This window comes from Branchiostoma floridae, chromosome 16, assembly GCF_000003815.2.
Source record: "Branchiostoma floridae strain S238N-H82 chromosome 16, Bfl_VNyyK, whole genome shotgun sequence".
Taxonomy (NCBI): Eukaryota; Metazoa; Chordata; class Leptocardii; order Amphioxiformes; family Branchiostomatidae; genus Branchiostoma; species Branchiostoma floridae.
Window position 1 is genome coordinate 96,822 of NC_049994.1, and position 17,170 is coordinate 113,991.

Consider the following 17,170-nt stretch of genomic DNA (forward strand, 5'->3'; position numbering starts at 1 on the left):
TATCTGGATGTATTTACGTGTGTTACCCAATTTTGCTTAGCTTGTAAAATTTTGGAGTCTGTAGTAAACAAAACGAAAGTTTCCGTTCTGTAATAATTTGTCAATGAAGTTTGTTTTCTCCAAGGCTAACCTGGACATGCTAATGTATCAGTGTAACAAACTCAGCATCGTTTCCTCAATACTCACACGGTTATAATCTATATGAGCCTATATCAAATAACAAAATTAAATATGTTACAATTAATGTATGACTTATCAAGTCAAATTATTATTATCAATCATGCATTAAGTAAAACATCAGTGAAATGCCATAAAAAGACTAATATAACCCACCTAATTTCTTCATATATTTGGGTTTCATTTTTGCTGGTCATCAGCCTTTTCGGGAACCCCATTGTGTACGCTTGAAAATTTTTGTGTTTCGAATATGTTTTCTTCCGGTCGTGAGTTGTATTAAGAAACGCTCCGAGTGGATTTTCGTTACGCCGGGCAACTCTTCTCTTCCAAAAGAAGATTGATCGAAAATGATTGAGAGGCTCCCGAAAGATGCCGATATACTTGGTGCCGGGTTCCATCACTCGGTCCATGGCTGGCTTGTTCATGACTGAATGGTGTATGATGAGGTTGTATTTTCTTCCAGGGGACGGTCTACAGTCGTCCTTTGTCAGTTTTCCACTGTGGGGCATATTTTAATGGGTTTGTATCAATGTATGACATTCAATTAGGCACCATATATATACCACGGATGCGGGTTGAAATATATTATTTTCCTGGTGTTTCTTCTCATCCTCCTCCTTCAGTCAAATATTTAAATCTCATTCCGGGGTCAAAAGACCTGAAAGTTGGTACGAGGGGAAAATGGACCAATAACCCCACGTGCTTTTATTATTTATTTCATAACTGCCTTTGAAATTATTCTATTGAGGTTTTATGATGATTTTTGGACCGAACGTGTATTGTATATAATATCAATTGTACTTCTACCAACACAGACGGACTTAAAGTTTATAGAAAATACCAATTATTTTTAGATTTGCTAATATGGGAATGCATATTGCAGCTTGAATGAAAATATTTCCATGTTATATTTTGTAGATAGTACATGACACATTCTTTTTGCAACATATCTTATATTACCTTGGGTATGATAGCTGAATGTGTATTGCCTTCCTACGGAGCGCGGGATAGCAGATGGTCATGCCGTGGTTCCGGCCGAACCTCGCCAGGACCCTAAACGTGGAGCCAGAAGCTGTCTTATGAACCTGGATAGAAAAAAATGTGTTATTGGGAGTTAGGTACAGAAATAGTTGAGGTATAAAATGAGTAATTCATTATCATCATCATCATAAAATGAGAGATTGTTGTATTGCAAAGTAAGAAACAAAGCTTCACCAAGAAATAAGAGAAAATAAATCTTTGGAAAAATGAAGCCTCCAATGAATGTCTTCAAAACTAATCATTTGTAACTGTTACTTAGCATGCAGACATTACCCTTTAAGAAACACTGTTAAGAGAGAAAACACCTGAATCCAAGAACATAATTCTCTTCTTGCTTTGAATAAAATTTCGATCAAGACATTATTATCTTAACAATCATAAGATCACCATCCCCATTGCGTCATTCATCACACATTGGTCTCTGTATGTGGGAAACTATTAAATTTATACTAAACGTAAGAACATTCCTGGTTAGGACATAAATCTTCACAGATTTACTTGAGATAAAGGGGATACATAAAGGCCAAATGTTTTTCTGTTTATTTTGCCAGAGTACATTTTATGGGTGGTTTTAAATTGCACTCACGGTGTCATAATGGGGTGAATTTAGGCTTGGTTAAATACAATCTAATGTATACAACTGGATAAGATTATCCAGAGATGAGGTATGGATGCTTTGATTGACATCCATCAATCACTTTTCTTAAGCATAACTATAGAATGAAGTAGAAGAGCAACTCAATACAAGTTAATCTAACTGGAAAAAACGGTTGGACTTGTCTAAGTCATGAAAGTTATAATGTTTACAAATCTAACTCATAATATTATTCAAATCATGTTTGGAAAGTTCTTATACTAAGGCAACACCATAGGAATATTTACTGTTAGCATTGTAGAGATTAAATTGTCTTTAAATATTGTTTACCTGTAACAAAGAAACGAAGATAATCTAAATCCAATACATCGTTACAACGTAATGCTACATGCACTACATGGTTATCAGGTCATTGCAGTTGATTCTTCGAATAGTCATAAAATATTTGCATCAAATTGTACCCATCTAAATAGGCTAAGCCTATACGATCATCACTGATACTGGCATTTATTAAGTCCTAAATGCTATCATTGTTCCCGAGTTAAGTCCCCTTCACACGAGAGCACAAATGAGCCGGAATGCCGTCCGAATGTATTTTTTTTTCTATTCATGGCAATTCCTCGCAATTCGTACTGTATTCTAAACATTCTTACTGCATTCGATATATTCGTCCCCGTTCTTTTGGCTGGCTCGACAGTTTTTCACATGTTAAAAACTGTCGAGGTGCATTCGAAGTGGAGAAATATCGAATGGCATGCGCATTCGTAGTGGATTCTTAGTGTATTCTAACTATTCTGACTGCAGTCTGACCGCATTCTACGGCATTCTAACGTTATTCGAAACATTCTTATCCCATTCGATGGAGAACCGAAACGGCAAGCCACCTCGAATCCTGCCAGAATGTGACCGAAAGAATATTTGGAATGCCGTAAGAATGTCTAGAATGCATTAAGAATTCACAGGAATAGACAAGAATTTTCATTCTGACGGCATTCCGGCTCATTCCTTCTGGTGTGGATTTAAGGCCCATTTGGAATTCCCACCCGAATGGTCCCGAATGTGACACGAAGTTTGCAAATACTTCAATCCGGCTGGTTCGGCTTGATTCCTGCTAATTCGATTTCCGTGTGAAGGCCCTATTACCTTGATGAATACAAAATTGGTGACAGGACGGCCACAGGTAGGAAGGCTTGTTGGAACCGACGTTATTACATTTCTCTGTGTTGAGGGCAGGTATCCTGTCTGCATCAGGCTCTTGAACTTTGACCTGTATCAAATAGAAACAGTAATTTCCTCCTCAAAGTTAATGTAAGAGTACAAACCCCCGAAACAAATGGTATGGCCCAGTGGTGGGGGTCAGAGGTCAAGAGAACCGGTTTAGACCAGTTCCGGAGATGCACATATTGAATATAGACTGCACTGTCGAACATTCCGTGTCTTGAGTCTCCTTTCTTGTAGTGACCTTTGGTAGAGGGAAATGGCGACACATTTTAGTCTTATATTAATGGTATACTACGTAATTTATCTAAAGGAACCACAAGAGTTAAACCCTCATGGCTGTAAATAACAACGTTTGTGCGATGTACTGATGTTGCAACTTCTCTCACTGAGCCTTGGTATTCAATGCTTAAGGATAGACTAAGCTTACTATGTAAAGAAATGGCAGGAAAATATACTTTTTACTGGTCAAATATAACGTAGTATAGCTTTAACAACGAATCACAATGGCTATGGTGAATTGATTTCATGTCTTGTAACCTTCACTTAGCCCGGTGTGGCATACAGTGCAGTAATGTACTTCATTTATTCTAAAGTATTTCGAAAACATTTTTTTTTTTTACCTTTTGGCGGAATGGAGATTAGCAAATGCCGGTTTTACTGAGATCTCCGTGTCTTTCCATCCCCGTGGAAAACTGATGGACATGTATGTTGTTACACAAGTCAGGAAAAGTGCGAGAAACATGAACTCTCGTGCCATGACCATCTCGTGACGTCACCACTGTCAAGCTGTAGAAGTGAGCGAACGAAAAACATTAAAAAACACGTAAGGAAATGTATGGGTAAGGTCCTTATGAGTTTAGTGCGTTTTACCAACACACCTCGCGTACTAGTAATTTACCACAATTGAAAATCTGCCAAAAGGTTGTTGATTGTTAATTCATTATTCATTGCTACATAATCTATTGAAAAATAAAACTCCCATCTGGAATTTAGTACTCATTTAAAGGTCGTTATACATCTATATCATAGTTCTAACATTCGTATTCATTGTATCAAAAGACAAATTTGGCCAAAAGCACTGGACCAGACTATCGTGAGCCAAATACTTCTGTTATTTCTAGATGGAGTCTATTTTCTGCCATTAAAGTATGTGCCAAAAACATGCAAAGCTTGGGTACTACTGGCTTTGGTTGTTATAAATAGAATCTATCAAATTTCACTGTTATCGTCTATATCAAACACGGTAAACAAAACGTTAAAACATACCGTCTTCTAACTGACTGTCGATTCAGTTGCACGATACGTCGATGTATCTAGGTAATAAGGTACGCCAAAAAAGGCCAATCAGGCCAACCGAGAAATTCCAGTATCTAGTATGACGGGTTGCAGATACATGTGAAAACGTACCAACCTGTTGTTTGACGAATAATATGTGGGCATGGCACGTGAATAGGTCTGAAAGCAGGCCTTCCAAGAAGACGTGCGTCATCAAATGTTTTCTTCTTCTCTACTTCGCCGAAGGCTAGGCGACCTAGTTACAAATTTGACAACATACTTGGACATTAGCCGATGTTCAAACCTGCTACGAAATCGCATTATCTAGTGTGACTTTTTTGTTATATAAACTTTCAAACCTGTCACTGCAAAGCAAACCTTGTAAACTTTTGCTTCATGTATTAAACCTATTCAGACGAAAGGGGGGGGGGGTATGGTCGCCAACAACATATACAAATGTATTGGCTGTCGGGTTCGACTGGTCGCTTCTCTCTAGCCGCCGGCTAGGGATTAACATATAAATCGGCACCGACCGCACACGGCGATCGGTTGCTAGGGTATTCTTTCCCGTTGGTATGCGCGTACGACAGAATATCGGGCTACAGGATGCCTACTCTTGGCTACAAGTAAAATATTTGAAAATAAACAAAATGTTTTGACAAGGAAAATGATTTCAAAACTAGATAGGTAACATTTGCGAGCAAATGCAGAATGTTTACCTTCACATACGGTGAAGCCTACCATTTCTACTTTAAATCTATTGTTAGGGATGGGTAGGAAAATATTTGTCTTTGCTTGTATTGCAGACTTATGAAATACTGGTAGTCACATTTACTGAGGAGTTTTTAGTCCCCACAAGAACGAGTTAAAATGATAAGCTCAAACACGCACTCTTATTACTTCTCGCCATATATCTAACAGGAAAGATATAAGCACAAATCATGTACACTTTGAATCTTTTTTACAGCTTTAATAAAACAACTTTTGAGAACTTACATATGTCTTGCAACCTTATTTTTGTCCGTACAAACATACAAATCCAAAAAAAAAATCAAAATTCAAAAGATGCATACATAGATAATCATATACACATTGAACCTTATCCACCATAATACTTTATAAAACTTTACAGTTGTGTTAAAACTAAACATGTTATATTCTGGTAACAAAGAGTTACCACTTTTTTTCTCTGTCTCTCTCTCCCCTCTCTAAAATATATTCTCTTTCTCTATCCCTCTATGATGTAAATAATAAATATATACATATGTATTATATTGCACATTCTTTTTTGCAGCCCCCACCCCCACCAGGGTCAGGAAACAATGCCAAATGAGTTTTTTTCCAGCACCTATTAATTACAGAAATAAAAGACTTGTCTGTGAAAGTGTGATACTAATGGTTGCTCCAATTCTTGTTACTATATTCAGATACTGAGAAGCCAGAATGGGATCATGTAAGTTCTTTTCCAGTACATTTGGATATATTTTTAAGAATACGAACATTACCTTATCCACCAATAAATACATGCAGTACTACTGTCTTTCTCTATGTATGTTATAGATTGTTGCTTTTCTTATTTTTTTGCAGCAAAGACAAAGCCTCCAATCCATTTGCGTCAGTTCTTTTATATTACATTTGGTGATATTGTAAACAGGATTGACAGGAAGACGTCAGCAGATTATATCCCTAGTTGGCATATAAAAAAAAAACAGCAGATCAAATTAGAAATTGATATGTAAGTGATGTTTCAATTTATGTATGTGTGTGAGGGGGTTATACTGGTGACCAAATCTTCAGCATATGAAGCGCTGACTCTAGAGGAGTCCTAAGGCACGATTCTTCGGAACAATTTGATATGCTGTCTAAACCTGACCCTTTGAAATGCTATTTACACACACACACACACACACACACACACACACACACACACACTCACACTGTGGCTGCTGTGACATCATCGCAGAATCTGATTACATACGAATTTTTTTTCCAGCCAATATAGGGACCCGAACACCAAACCTTCAATTGGGTAAGTTCTTTCACATAGTACTAATAACCAGCTCACCTTTCTTTTCACAATTAAAGTACATTGTAATAGTAAAAATATCAAATAACACATATGTGTCAAGCAAAACTAACTATAAATGTTGTGTCAGGTTCCATTTGTTGATGGAATTACGTCTTTTCCCTTTCAGGAATTGGAGTAAATGGACTGATGCATCGGATCAAACGTTGCGCAAGTATGCTACACGCTTCTATCTAAGTTTTTATCTAAAGCTGTGTTTCTAAGATTGAAAAAAAGAATTGAAAAAAATTATTCAACACTGTGACAATAGAATTATGCAAGATTTGATTTTGTAATTTTCCATATTGAATAGCCTTCTTTTCCCTTCCATTCCAGATCTTGCTGTTTCTGCAAAAAGCCGGGCCACATCAAGAAAAACTGCAAGAAACTGCAAAAGTAATTGCATACATTTAGTTTGTTCTTCGTCTGTATTGCATCAAGTTAGAGCATGCAAAGATTTCATTTCTAGTTTTCAAATGGTAGAAAGTCATTTAAGCAACCAGGTTACCCTATAAGGTTTGACTTAATCACATTACAAAAATAGTCACAGAATGAAATGTAACAATGCTTCCCACCAATTTGTCATCTTTACAAACAAATAGTACCATTGCCTTCCATGCTAATTGTTTACTGTCTCTCTTTCCCAATCCAGAACAAAATGCCACAATTGTGGAAAGAAGGGACACATCCGAAGCAAGTGTCGGCAGTACAAAGGCAGTGGATGTAGCCTTACACAAAGAATATATAGCATTTTTCTTTCGCCCGTTCTGAGAGGATTTCAGGGCCCAAAAAGCTAAACCGAAATCATACGGTATCCTCAGCTTAATTGTCACGCGCGAAAATGACCCATTTGTATGGTATATATAAGAAGTCATAGCTCAGACACTATACGTCACATCAAGCCGTAACATGTGTCCCCGTAAAGCCGATAAGTCAGAGTACAACCTGATGTTCACGAAACGACTTTGACTTCAATTAGAAGCAAGGTTCGCTACGTCAAACTTGATCTCTCCTCAGATTCTTGTACGTTTCCGCCATGTTTTTTTGCCGAATTTCGCACCCTATGGGGGTTTTGCAGTGCCTGCTTCATCGACGTGATGATCTGTTTCCGGGTCATTGTTACATCACAGAGTATGTGGGTCATTATTTTGGCCAAAAATCGTGAAAAGAACGAAATGTACCATTCTTCGGCTGATCCGAGGATGATCAAGTTAAAGGTCTCAACTAATATTACGTTCTTATATCCACTTTTTGACAAGAGAACGCCTGGTCCAGAGATTACGCACGCTGGAAACTCCGGACAAGAGAACGCTGCTCATGATCAAAACATGACATCATCTGTGTTTCGGTAGTTTTCGGTACTTATTACGATATATTCTTCGCCAAGAACGTGCATGTTCGGCTTTAACCTCGCTGATCTCCGCGACCACATCGGTAACGATCTCAAGTTCGGCCATAGAGCATAGAATTCCCGGATGTCAAAGGGTGAAAAGAAGCTAATATCTTTTTTTGCGCTTCGTGAAGAGCCAAGTTGATTGCCCGAAGTCAGGCCGTGGGCGTCTGGGTGATCGCAGAGGCGACGGCACAACACCAGCCCGAGGCCTTAAAGATGATGCTGGGATCCAAGAAACACAGCCTTCAGAGCTATAGGAAGCACCTGGAACCTAATTTTCCTCAGCTCCGGCGAGGCAGAGGGGGAGGGGGGCCCACGTGCGCGAAGAAAACAACAACATTGCAGGGCCTGATCCGTGGCGTCGGTTCCCCCCAGTTTGAGTCGGAGACCGTAGAAGAAGAAGCCGGCAGCGATCCTTCGTCAGCAGAAGCTGCCAAGAGGCCAAGGCTTTGTGTAAGACTTTTTAAAAACATATCATCCATAAATCTTAGTTATAATATTTATTTTGCATGTCTTAAATTTTTATTTTCCTTCCGTTTTGTATTGTTGTATTTGCTTTCTTTAATGTCTTTTGATTCATCTTGCCCTCGCCAATCGATTTTAATTGCAAGAAAACTGAATTATTTCTTTCGATTTTGTTCACTTGTGAAACTACTTGCCCTCGCTAATCGATTTTAATTGCAATAGAACTTAATCCCCCACATTTAGTTTTTCATCAGATATTTGCATATTCCAACCGGAAATCAGAAAAAATGGAAGCTGTAAACATGTACTCCACGTTTTAAGCTTTTTGATTGGCTTACTCCTACCAAACCAAAGAATCTACTCTACGTAGTACTCTACTCTACTCTACTCTACTCTACTCTTAGAGTCGCACTTTCTCGGTTTTACGTCAGAGGTGAACCTATCAACGAACAGAACACAATCGGCATCGAGTTTGATTATTATCAAACTCGATGCCGATTGTGTTTGTCATCCTAATCAGAACTCATAATTGCCAATCAGAACTCAGAAAAAATGAAAGCTGTAAACATATACTCTGCGTTTCCAGATTTTTGATTGGAATTAAGTCGCAGACTGTCTCGACTGTACGCAGAGGTGAACCAACGCACAGATCACAAAATGGCATTCGGCATGCAGTTTGATAATAGCAGCTGAGACGGCAGTACATCGGCCATGCGTTCGACCAAACAGGCGCTCAAGGAAGAAGTTGCCCGCCATGGAATGAACGAGATTGATAAATTTGGACACAAAAACATTATATTCAGAAAACTGGACCATGTAATCTTGCAAATTCAACGGTGAACAGATGTGTTCAAGCTACGCAATACATCTGTATATCTATTAAAACGGGAGCTAACAACATGTTGTAGAACTAGGTCAGTGGTATTATTCACCTGATGTAATCCAACGTTCCGGGATCGATTCCGTCGACGGAAATCTTTTTTTCGTGCATTTTCGCGAAAATGTTGCCTTTCTTGTTGTTTCTTTTCTTGCGATTTTTGCTTTCTTTTCCCTTCGCCCACATCCTGCATTTTTCCAAAAATGTTGCCCTTCTAGTTTTCTATTCTGTTCCCTTGCAACACAACTTAACTTTCATTGATATTATTATGTTGTATGTTAGCTTCAATAAAGTTTCAAAGTATAAAGGGTTATAGACATTTCATTGTTTTTATTTTTCACACGCATGTTTTTTTATTCCTGTTTTAAACTTTGCAAGTAAATTTGAAATCTGATCCCAAAGATAACAGCACTGGAATTGTTCACTTAACACTGTTGCATTATACATCAGGGCTCGAAAAACTCTTTGTGCACCCAGGTCCACCAAAAATTGGAGCTATATATGCACCCACATAGTTAATTGTTTACTGTGATATTTTACAATTACATTTAGCCCTGTAGATGGAACAAAAAAGATTATTAATTTTTCTAACAACATTCAATTGACAAATTTTCTGCCTTTTTTTTATTTTGGAATTGCATCATGAGAATGGGACTAGGTAAGGTAAGGTAAACATCGTTTCAAGAAGTCTTCCATCAACTTTTCTTGGGAACAAAAGGAAGTGTGGCATTGAAAATTGTTTTTCCTTTTCAGTTTTGTGGCTTGCAATCTTGTTCGTATGGCCTAGCATGGCATGTAACCTTATCAGTATGGCCTAACACAGCATGTAGTCTTATCAGTATGGCCTAGCATTGCTTGTAATCTTATCGTTATGGCCTAGTATGGCATGTAACCTTATCAGTGCAGTATGGCCTAACACAGCATGTACGATGTAGTCTTATCAGTATGGCCTAACACAGCATGTAGTATGGCCTAGCATGGCTTGTAATCTTATCATTATGGCCTAGTATGGCATGTAACCTTATCAGTATTGCCTAACACAGCATGTAGTCTTATCAGTATGGCCTAACACAGCATGTATGATGTAGTCTTATCAGTATGGCCTAACACAGCATGTACGATGTAGTCTTATCAGTATGGCCTAACACAGCATGTAGTCTTATTAGTATGGCCTAACACAGCATGTATGATGTAGTCTTATCAGTATGGCCTAACACAGCATGTATGATGTAGTCTTATCAGTATGGCCTAACACAGCATGTATGATGTAGTCTTATCAGTATGGCCTAACACAGCATGAAGTCTTATCAGTATGGCCTAACACAGCATGTATGATGTAGTCTTATCAGTATGGCCTAACACAGCATGTAGTCTTATCAGTATGGCCTAACACAGCATGTAGTCTTATTAGTATGGCCTAGCATGGCTTGTAATCTTATCAGTGTTGCCTCTCAAGGGTGAACATGTAACAATCAGCAAGGTATTTCTGACTTAAAGTAACAACAGTTTGGGTAACCTGGTCATCAGCCTCATAGGTTGTTCCCTCAACCAACACCACCGCACTGTAATGGCCACTGGAAATAGTTTGTCCATGGTGGATCTATATTGGAAAGGAAGGACAAAAATAATTTGAAAGGGCAAGGCACATATTGACAACTAGTACTTTTAGTAGCATTTTGGTATTTTCTTGTGATCTTTGATGCTGACTTTCTTTTTTAATCAAGCACAACAGGCATTGCATGGTCATGACTGTTACATACAAGCATTCACATATTTTGTACTCTACCGTACTAAAGCCCCATCTCAAAACTTACCACTGCTGCCTTCAATACGTATGAGATCTCTGTATCATCCACTATCACACGTACAATCTCACCAAGGCAGAAGTGCACAGGGCGTCGGTTTTTCAGTCCTGCCTCGGTCCATCTCTTAACTCTAAGGACAAGCAGAGGACTTACGGAAACCAAAATTTGTCGAGTCGTCTGCTGCTTCTGATGACTGCAAAATGATAAGGCACTTGTTACATGTAGCATCCTCAATGTAAGTATTTCTTAGAGTACCCAACAATTATCATATATATGCTGTAAATTGATTTCACATTACCACAAAAATCATGTCTACACAGGTAAGGCCACACTGACGACTTAGTTTTATGGATGCCATCCACGCGCGCATTAGTTTTCATCTGTTCTCAAAAAAAATTCACCTCCGAGGAGGCTACACACAAGTTGGGAAATTGCTGACCCATGTTTTGAGTGCACTTCAAATTTAATTATAGTAATATATCATTCACTTTCCTTTGAGCCATAATACCTTCTAATAAGTGTATTTCTTTGTTCTTGTCAATCAAACTTTAGCTCAGTCTGCAAAGATGAACAGGGTAACCTACATCATACATGTTCCTCCTGCAAATAATTGATAAAGACTTGTTTATTTCCATACACTGTGTCCTGTAGTTCACTTCGTTATATACCAGCTTTGCAATCCTGTGGTTTAGCAGAATTTTTTTTCTTTGCTGGCTTTTCATTTCTTTGCCCACGCGCATTACTTTTGGGGTATCCATAAAATTAAGTTGGTGTGGTCTAAGAGGAAGAGATGGCAACCGAAGATAAACCTATATGCAGTAATTACATTAAAAAAAATCAACAATGCTGCCTACCATACTGAGCATGTTAGCTCGGAAGGAGCAGGGACAAACACATCGTCGAGGACTGATTGTAGTGTCGTGTGTTCGTCTTCCACCTTCAGGTCTAAGTCGATATGGTGCTGCTCAACATGGCCAGCTAATGATGTGTTCTCGCACACGCATTGTGAGAAATTTGCCATGGCAACCCTAAACAGCCTAGCAAGGGCAAATAAAACGTATCATTATGTGTTAAAAACTTAAGGGGGCACACCCCAGTTTAGTTGGGGTTTCAATTTGAGGCGGCATACCCTAAAGTCTAGGGAACCAGCTCTACCAGGGAAATAATGAGAAATGTCAACTCAAACATGGACCCTTCGTCATTTTTTGTCGCGCACTACCACAGACCCCGGCCGGGGAAGAACTGGGGTGTGCACCGTTAGGTATATATATATGTATATATGTCTGCACAAGGTTTCTTAGAACATAAAATTTCAGTGTCCAAATTTTACTTAGTATACTTGAGTCATTCTTTATATCAAGTTGTTCATCAGCTTGCATATCAGACACGCATCTACCTGTGGATTTTCTAAACAGCACTGACCTGTGTTTTATCACACATAACATTTTAAGTACATTTAATTAAACATCACATGTTAAGTATATGTCAACTTTGGTTGCATTACTGTTGTTGAATTTGAAATTATATATTCCCTACCTGTCAACTAAAAGACAGCTGTGCCCCTGACACACTGGACATTGTGGATACTGCATAACTGCAAAAAAGAACTCCCAGGTGTCCTGAAAGTGGACAGAATGTAATTACTTTGTGACTGGAGGCTAACCTCCTTCAACATAGTTTTTTAATTGGTCTATGTCATGAGTATGTGGTTTGGCATGTCGTCTGTACTCAGTTGCACGTTGATGCACATTATTTTTTTCCTTGGTATTTTTTTTTATAATTGTGATAATTTCATAAATCTCCTCTATGATTTTGCTGCTAATGCGTACATGATTGCATATTTTTTAAACGTCGATTTGATGTATGTATGCGATGTAAACACACTGATGTCAAACGCCACAGAAGACACAACCGACATAGAAACCATATTTTCGTCAAAGACTATGTTTTCTACTGACACTTGTTGTTATCTAGAACAGACTTGCAAATTATGTATCATACTAACTGGACATAAAGTAACTGTTGTTTCTGTTATTTGTTGCCTTTAACTCAAAGTCAAAGCGAACAATACAGTCAACTAAGGTGAATTTAGTGCTGCATTTCCTAAATATTACCAGCCTTTCTAATACATGCATTAGACAAACAAACATCAAATGTAAATACAAAGCTTATTGAGAATGTATACGGTCTCTTTTATTACCTGTTGCCTATCATTTGAGAAGTGTGGAAAGTGATTCTTTATCCTCTCAATAGCTGATTGATTCTTAATGGGTTGGTTACCCGGGACCACAGTGCACAGCATCTCCATCACAGGCATCATGTGATTCCATGGGTGGTTCTGATGACTGTGGTTGCCCGCAGCGATGTTCGCAAACTTGTTGTTGGCCCTAACGGCTGCTAGGGCCTGTAGTAAGCTTAGTACATAGCAGGTGTTCCCGTATCTTTTGATACACTGTTATAAGGAAAAGTATAATGTTTCATCAGTGCGTGCTGGTTGCACATATTTAAGTGCAGAAAAAGTGGAGTCAAACATTAAAATGCCATTAAGTAATCTTAGTGATGTAGCAATATTTATTGCTTCGACTATAATGTGGCCTTGGACACACTTTTATTCTGATATGTAGATCTGTGCAGGTATTTGCAGTTATATTAGTCATTCTATACCCTTTCCTTCAATGTTTGAATACTAAATTGTTTAGCGTTATGTCCTTGTGGCTTAAATGGATTGGGTTAAACATTAGAAAAGGAAAATCATTCGAAAACAACGGCAAATCAAATCATAAAATACAAAGTCGGTCACTTAAACTCAAAGCATAAAATGGGATACCTTTTCCATTTTTAAAACAAGGGGAAATATAACAGACCAAGATGCCTCTGCCCTGCCTCCTCCTCTCCTGCTGAACATGCTCTCTTGGTTGTGACTCTCTGGTTGGTGGAAGCTCATTCGTGGTCTCGGAAACTGTTTTGTCGATGTTTGTTGCCCTGGCTTCATGCCAGTAACATCTTGCTCTTTGAATGACATCCTGTACAATTGGCATGGATGTTTTGTGTCAATTCACATATAATTATCAATGAGAGAGCTCTGAGGGAATAAAGAATACAATGCAATACATGCAATACAGACATGTAATCAACATGTTTTACAAATCCACAGCTCAACTTACCTCCCTGCTGTTATCTCTTATTCCATCAGGTTGGAGTGGATCTCTCGTCTCCCTGCTACTTGGCACTCCAAACTTCAGCTTGTAGGGGGTGTGGCCGTCTGTGAATTATGAAAACAGCAGTCAGCTGACTATAACTGAATAATCAAGGTAATACTTTTAATATGTGTATGTTGTTCGTCCATCAAGTCGACGAGGACTTGCTAGATTTGTGATTATGATATTGTGTAGTATGGGTTACCATCACAAAGAGATGTACAGGTGAGGACGACGTTTTTGTACTAATACATTGCACAGGTGAGTAAGATGTGTGCCGTTGAATATGGGCAGAGTAAGATGCTGTACAGGTGAGAAAGTCATCTTTCCTTTGACTTCAGACCAGGTAAGACACTGTACAGGTGAGATGTGTGTCTTTGACTATGGGCAAGGTAAGACTATAGACTATGTATGACATTTTACAGTTGATTACGGTCTGTTTCTTTGAATACAGACTAGGTACGACACCTTACAGGTGAGTAAGGTATGTTAACTTTGTATTCAGACCAGGTTAGACAATGTACCTGTGAGTAAGGTGGGTTTCCATAGGGATGTGATTGAATAATATAAGTCACCTAGGTCATTGAAGAAAGTCGAAGTGTTTAGCGCACTCTCCACACCGGCCAGCGCATTGGTCCAGTCGTGGCTAACATCAAGGACTAACTACTTCATTTTCTTGGACCATACTTTCCTCTGCATTGCAAGCAAATATATGTGTTCAAAAACAAATTAAAAACCAATATGGTTTTCTCAAAACACATGGTTTTAGCCTTTTTTACAAAATCATGTAAAATAGAACAAGTATTTGATGGGAACGGTCAATCACAACATCAATCATAGTATTCTTTGCAACTTTTCATTTCCTGATAGGAAAGTACCTCGTCTTCTGTAGAGTTAGCATTGTTGATGTAATCTTTAGTATAGTTTATCCTGCACTCCAGCCTGGTCGACAGCATGTTTGCCAATGTCCTTGCTCCTTCTTCATCCTTCCTCTTAGCCAAGACTGTTGGAGGGCCACCTGTCAATTAGTGTAACAGAATTTAACAATCAATTAGATGCCCAGATATTTTAATAGGTGTACATGTTTCTGTATGTCTGTCTGTCTGTCTGTGTGTGTAAGAAATATATGATTTAAAGTGAGACAGAAACATTGACAGATATGCAGTATGACAAATGAATAACAAAGTTGCATAATCCATGAGAAAAATTGTTAACTGACAGTTCTCAGATGGGAAGCAACAAGAACGTTGGTAACCAAAATTTTGTACATCAGGGTGTCATCTACAAAAGTGATGAGAAAATGCTAGAATTGAAGATGATGCAGTTGATACAATTTACATAATGACAAATCTTTTTTGCATAGTCACTGAAACATGTATAAAAGTTTTTTAAAACACCAGTCACAAAGGTTAGTACTATTTGATTTTTCTTCCTAATACCAAAACTAATCAATATGCACTTAAACCACAGGGCTAAATGTTCCAAGCAGGAACCAAACACCCTTGCATAGTTGCCAGACAATATGCCAATGATACCTGAAAGTTCATTGCTGTACAATGTTTCCAGCGAATCCCCAACATCCTCAACCTCTGATGTGGCCAGTGGCTTCAAAGTGGTCCATGAGGTGAACAAGTCTTCGACCACGAGCAAGTAAATAGCATCAATATTCTTATACTGTAAGGAAAAGATTTAATTCAGCATGTCACATCTGGTTCTGTGTTCTGTTTTTTTTCTCGACTGTACACTCTACTTCACACTGTACATGCTACTTCACACTGTACATGCTACTTCACACTGTACACTCTAATTTCCACTAGTTAACTCTTGTGTAATCATGTTCAATCTTGTGCCTCCAGTTCACTCGTCTACACTCAATCAAGAGGAAGTTAGGACAATACAGCAGGAGGATGCCTATACTACATGTGCAAATGCTTCTTAATGTTTCAGGTAGGTCTTAAGTTTTACAAACCTGTACCATTTTGTTCTTGTATTGTAAAGTGATGATACAGCAACTAGTTTGGATACTTGTATGTAAAACAGCAGCACTCAAAACAAAGGAAGGTACACGTCCGCAAATCGATGGCATTACGAAACTTTCCGTCATGATCATAGCAGTAATATACTAGCTTCCATCTCCAAATCCTTTTGATATCAAGTGGGGCGATGAAAGGGAATTTATCATCGACCTAAACACAAGCTTTTGACTCCAAATCATTTATTGGCCACGGACTCTTTGTACTTACAGGAATTAGACCTTAATTCCATCGATTATTAAGATGACTTGGTAAACGAAAGAATACATTCCCCTTAATAACATCTTGAACTATTTTCGTCTCACGTCACTCCGTTGCCTAGCAACACCTCCCCAAAGGTGGTCTGTACTTGACGTCACGAGATGAGCCACCTACCGGACCTATGAAAAAGTAAAATGTACCGTTAATTGTCATTTTCACGTGTCGGAAGAGTAATTAGGTCCGCTTTTTGGTTAGAGTAACATGCTCAGTGCATAATGTTTGCGCGTAAACATGAATAGAAATTAGAATACGCGAAATAGATATTTTCCATACTAACCCCTGCTGAAGGTTGCTGAAAGAAAGGGGTACTACCATGGTTCACGGACGGCAACGGGATAAAACATTACGATGTTTACTTTCGTGACAGCGGGCTCTCTGCTGCGTGCATATAGCGTAATCATGCATATGATGGCGCGAAAATTTTTAGGCAAGTTTGTTGGTGGGCCGAAATAACTCCCGTTTTGGAATGATTACAGCAGTATTGAAGCGGTTTTCGTCACGATATCGCTAAAATGTACCCAAGTCTCTTCGAAGTAGAACATTAATTTAGTTTCTTTTGTGTAAATATCGTACATGTGTAGTGGAAAAGATCGCCGTTTTTTTACCTGACCCATTTTGCATCAGCCCTCCCCCCGGTAAATAACGTCAAGTCCCTTTGCGGAGACATATCGTAAGTTTGACACATTTTTACTCCTGACATTTACCGTCACAGTATGAATGAATGAATGTTTAATATTGTATCTTGCGTCGCTCAGTCCACATGGG

General features: G+C 38.5%; 2 protein-coding genes across 5 annotated transcripts in view; both read right to left on the minus strand.

The window, feature by feature from the left end:
* The window catches only part of LOC118403805 (galactose-3-O-sulfotransferase 2-like), a 17,817-nt gene extending 12,519 nt beyond the window's left edge, over nt 1–5,298 (minus strand). For 2 of the 4 annotated variants that reach the window (XM_035802605.1, XM_035802610.1), the window contains exons 1-4: nt 4,301–5,298; nt 3,655–3,820; nt 2,957–3,080; nt 1,138–1,262 (exon numbers count right to left, since the gene is read on the minus strand). In XM_035802605.1, the coding sequence (XP_035658498.1) occupies nt 1,138–1,262; nt 2,957–3,080; nt 3,655–3,797 (392 nt within the window). In that variant the 5' untranslated portion in view covers nt 3,798–3,820; nt 4,301–5,298. Of the gene's footprint in view, nt 1–333; nt 676–1,137; nt 1,263–2,956; nt 3,081–3,654; nt 3,821–4,300 lie in introns of all 4 variants that reach the window. The other 2 variants (XM_035802604.1, XM_035802603.1) reach the window with 2 other exon arrangements.
* Nucleotides 5,299–9,204: 3,906 nt separating this feature from the next.
* Nucleotides 9,205–16,089, minus strand: LOC118403413 (ubiquitin carboxyl-terminal hydrolase 23-like). Its single transcript, XM_035802125.1, has 11 exons — nt 16,081–16,089; nt 15,647–15,785; nt 14,990–15,129; nt 14,687–14,774; nt 14,079–14,176; nt 13,779–13,937; nt 13,115–13,366; nt 12,451–12,533; nt 11,769–11,951; nt 10,924–11,107; nt 9,205–10,709 (listed from the first exon to the last, which is right to left on the minus strand). Exons 1-11 carry the CDS (start codon nt 16,087–16,089, stop codon nt 10,548–10,550), a joined length of 1,497 nt encoding a protein of 498 aa, XP_035658018.1. The 3' UTR covers nt 9,205–10,547.
* Nucleotides 16,090–17,170: the final 1,081 nt, after the last annotated feature.